The 2500-nt window shown below is 45.6% G+C and overlaps 1 protein-coding gene and 1 long non-coding RNA gene across 4 annotated transcripts in view; one reads left to right on the forward strand and one right to left on the reverse strand.

Annotated features, from left to right (window-relative positions):
- The window catches only part of LOC113568102, a 6306-nt gene extending 5285 nt beyond the window's left edge, over nucleotides 1-1021 (reverse strand). For 2 of the 3 annotated variants that reach the window (XR_004776691.1, XR_004776689.1), the window contains exon 1: nucleotides 243-1021. This is a non-coding gene — a long non-coding RNA (uncharacterized LOC113568102). The remainder of the gene's footprint in view (nucleotides 1-242) is intronic. The other variant, XR_004776690.1, reaches the window with a different exon arrangement.
- A 108-nt stretch (nucleotides 1022-1129) lies between these two features.
- Nucleotides 1130-2500, forward strand: part of cdkn2a/b (cyclin-dependent kinase inhibitor 2A/B (p15, inhibits CDK4)) — a 2343-nt gene continuing 972 nt past the window's right edge. The window contains exons 1-2 of the mRNA XM_026996277.1: nucleotides 1130-1488; nucleotides 2159-2383. Coding sequence (XP_026852078.1) covers nucleotides 1366-1488; nucleotides 2159-2383 — 348 coding nt within the window. The 5' untranslated portion in view covers nucleotides 1130-1365. The remainder of the gene's footprint in view (nucleotides 1489-2158; nucleotides 2384-2500) is intronic.

A 2500-nucleotide genomic window follows, 5' to 3' on the forward strand; every position in this document is an offset into this window, starting at 1 on the left:
TTGCAAAAAATAAATAATAATAACAATAAAAATGATAACATAAGTTATATTAAATTGTGCTTCCTTATTCCGCAGTGCAGTAATGTAGTGACCGACACACCTACATAGGCAACTACAGGCTTGCTGGTTTAAATCGTACATTTGGTATGAAAATGTTAATTGGCCAATGCCTCCCCAAACCGCACAACAGGAGACTGCCAACAGACCAATAAATCCAGAAAGGAAGGAAGGATACTCATTACCGACATTTAGTAGCAGACGCAGAAGAGACATCGTCTGTCCTCTATCAGTCGACGCCTAGACAGGCCTCGACCCTCGCTGTTGGCAAGCAGCAGACGGGGGGGTTTCCGTGCGTCGGAAGTGTAACATCTACTAAAGCGCACAACACTGATTACCGCGCCGAGGGAGGCAGCTTGGCAGAATACAGACAGAATTAGGTTCAAAACTGAAAATAAATTACTTTTTTCCGTTTCTTTATTGGTCTGGATTCACGCATCATGCCTAAAAGTGATAATACAAAAAAAACCAATTTACTTATTTTATTAACTGTTTCGTTTTTCAAACTGTGTCAGGGTCGACATAACTGTCTATTAGTACAAGCAAATGTATTAGTTTAACTTTAAACAACCACAATGTAACAAAACGCTGACATAAAAGAAATGTTTTGTATGTAAGCACTGCAGAGCTGCCAGGAAGCGTGTATGGTGATTTGCAGGGAGTTGTCGCTCTGAGCTGCACGCAGGGCTCGGCGGCTACGCCTGCTCCAGCTCCTCCGCGCTCATAGAACTGCGCATGTAGTGAAACACAGGGGCTCCGGGCTACACTGGTGTGCTTCCGCCATCCTGGTGGTGCATTATCGCTGCTCCCATAGCACGGGCGGAAGCGGCAGGTTGCTCCCCTAAGCCCGACTATCGGCACGCACAGTCACGTCGCTGTGGCGGGTGCTTAATTCAGCGTCTGTTCCATAACGCTCAGCGTATTTACCTTCCTTACTTCGCCAAGTCTCGCAGTCGCCTGACAGGACTCGTGCCGCCTGTCAGCGCGAGCTGCCCGTACGGTTCCTGAATCAACCCCTGACAGCGCGTGCGCAGAGCACGCACCACTGCAGAGAGTGACGTGCACTGTTCAAACCGAGACAAGCCCGAACAAATATCCCGCACATGATCGCACGGTAGGCTGCCGTTGGGCGTAATGACCAGCTCTGCCCGCGTCTAGAGGGCTGCACACGTGCGCGACCCTCCACACGCGCAGCAGGGGAAGTAAAGTATGTCGAGACGATGCATTTGCGATTATATCCTGGTGCTTTAAGGTACCTGTCAAACGGAATCCCGGGGCTCGCGGACAAACCGACTCGGACGGGATAGGATGCATGACAAAGATAAGCTCGCGACAGCAGCCGCGAATGGAAACGTAGAACTTGTTGAGTCTTTGCTGCTAAATGGAGCTGATGTTAACGGCGTGAATAGATTTGGGAGGACACCTATTCAGGTAAGCTGTCCAAATGTCAGCTGTTGTGCATTTTCTAGATTGATGGCCACCAGAGATAGACGTCGATGTGGGAAGCGTTTTATTTTGCAGAACTTAAATGTTAGAGCAGCCTACGTATATGTAGAGGAAAAAGGTTTTTTCTGTTTGTTTGTTTCTTTTTGCTAAATACAGCTAATGTTACAGCGCACCCCGCAAAATGCGTCTTAAAGGCACACATAATGTTCATAAAAATGTTAACATACATAAAGTTAATTTTAAAAAGTTTTCGTTTCATTGGCTAGCCTTCAATAAAAGAGATTGCTACCTTCATACTAAAACGAAATGTTTTGTTGTCCACACATTCAGTTTGACTGAAAAATAGTAAATTTAACTAGATACTAGAGCTTATTTTATCATCTAGTTTAAATTGCAGTTCTTTAGGGTACGTAGACACGAGCAAAAAGGCGCGTATGATAAAATTGTAGCATGCACAAATAACATTTAATTTTTGCTAATTAAACTAGCAAAAATAACGTTGCCTTTTTGGTTCTTAATTATAGAACAAACTACACTAAAATACATTAGGACCCTTCCGGCTAATGTCCTGGTGAAAGGGCCCCATCATGAAATTCTTCACGCTGTCTTTAACGTATTTGGAGGAAATTTTTAACGTTTTTACCGAACGTCCCAGGTGATGATGATGGGCAGTACGCCGGTGGCGAGGGTACTGCTCGCGCATGGAGCGGACCCCAACGTGGTGGACGCACACGCGGGCGCTACTCCGCTACACGACGCCGCGAGAACGGGGTTCCTGGACACTGTCAAGATTTTAATCCAGTTTGGTGCCAACCCCGATGTCGGAGACAACAACAATTACAGACCTGTGGATTTAGCACAGCAGAACGGTCACCAAGAGGTGTTTGACTTTTTGATCAACATTTAAATGTTCTATTTATTTTCTTGTTTTGCCACCTTTCCACTTGCACTGATTACGTTCGTGTTGGACAGTCAAATTGGCCATGACTTTATCGTT

Source organism: Electrophorus electricus, chromosome 11 (genome assembly GCF_013358815.1).
Source record: "Electrophorus electricus isolate fEleEle1 chromosome 11, fEleEle1.pri, whole genome shotgun sequence".
Taxonomy (NCBI): domain Eukaryota; kingdom Metazoa; phylum Chordata; class Actinopteri; order Gymnotiformes; family Gymnotidae; genus Electrophorus; species Electrophorus electricus.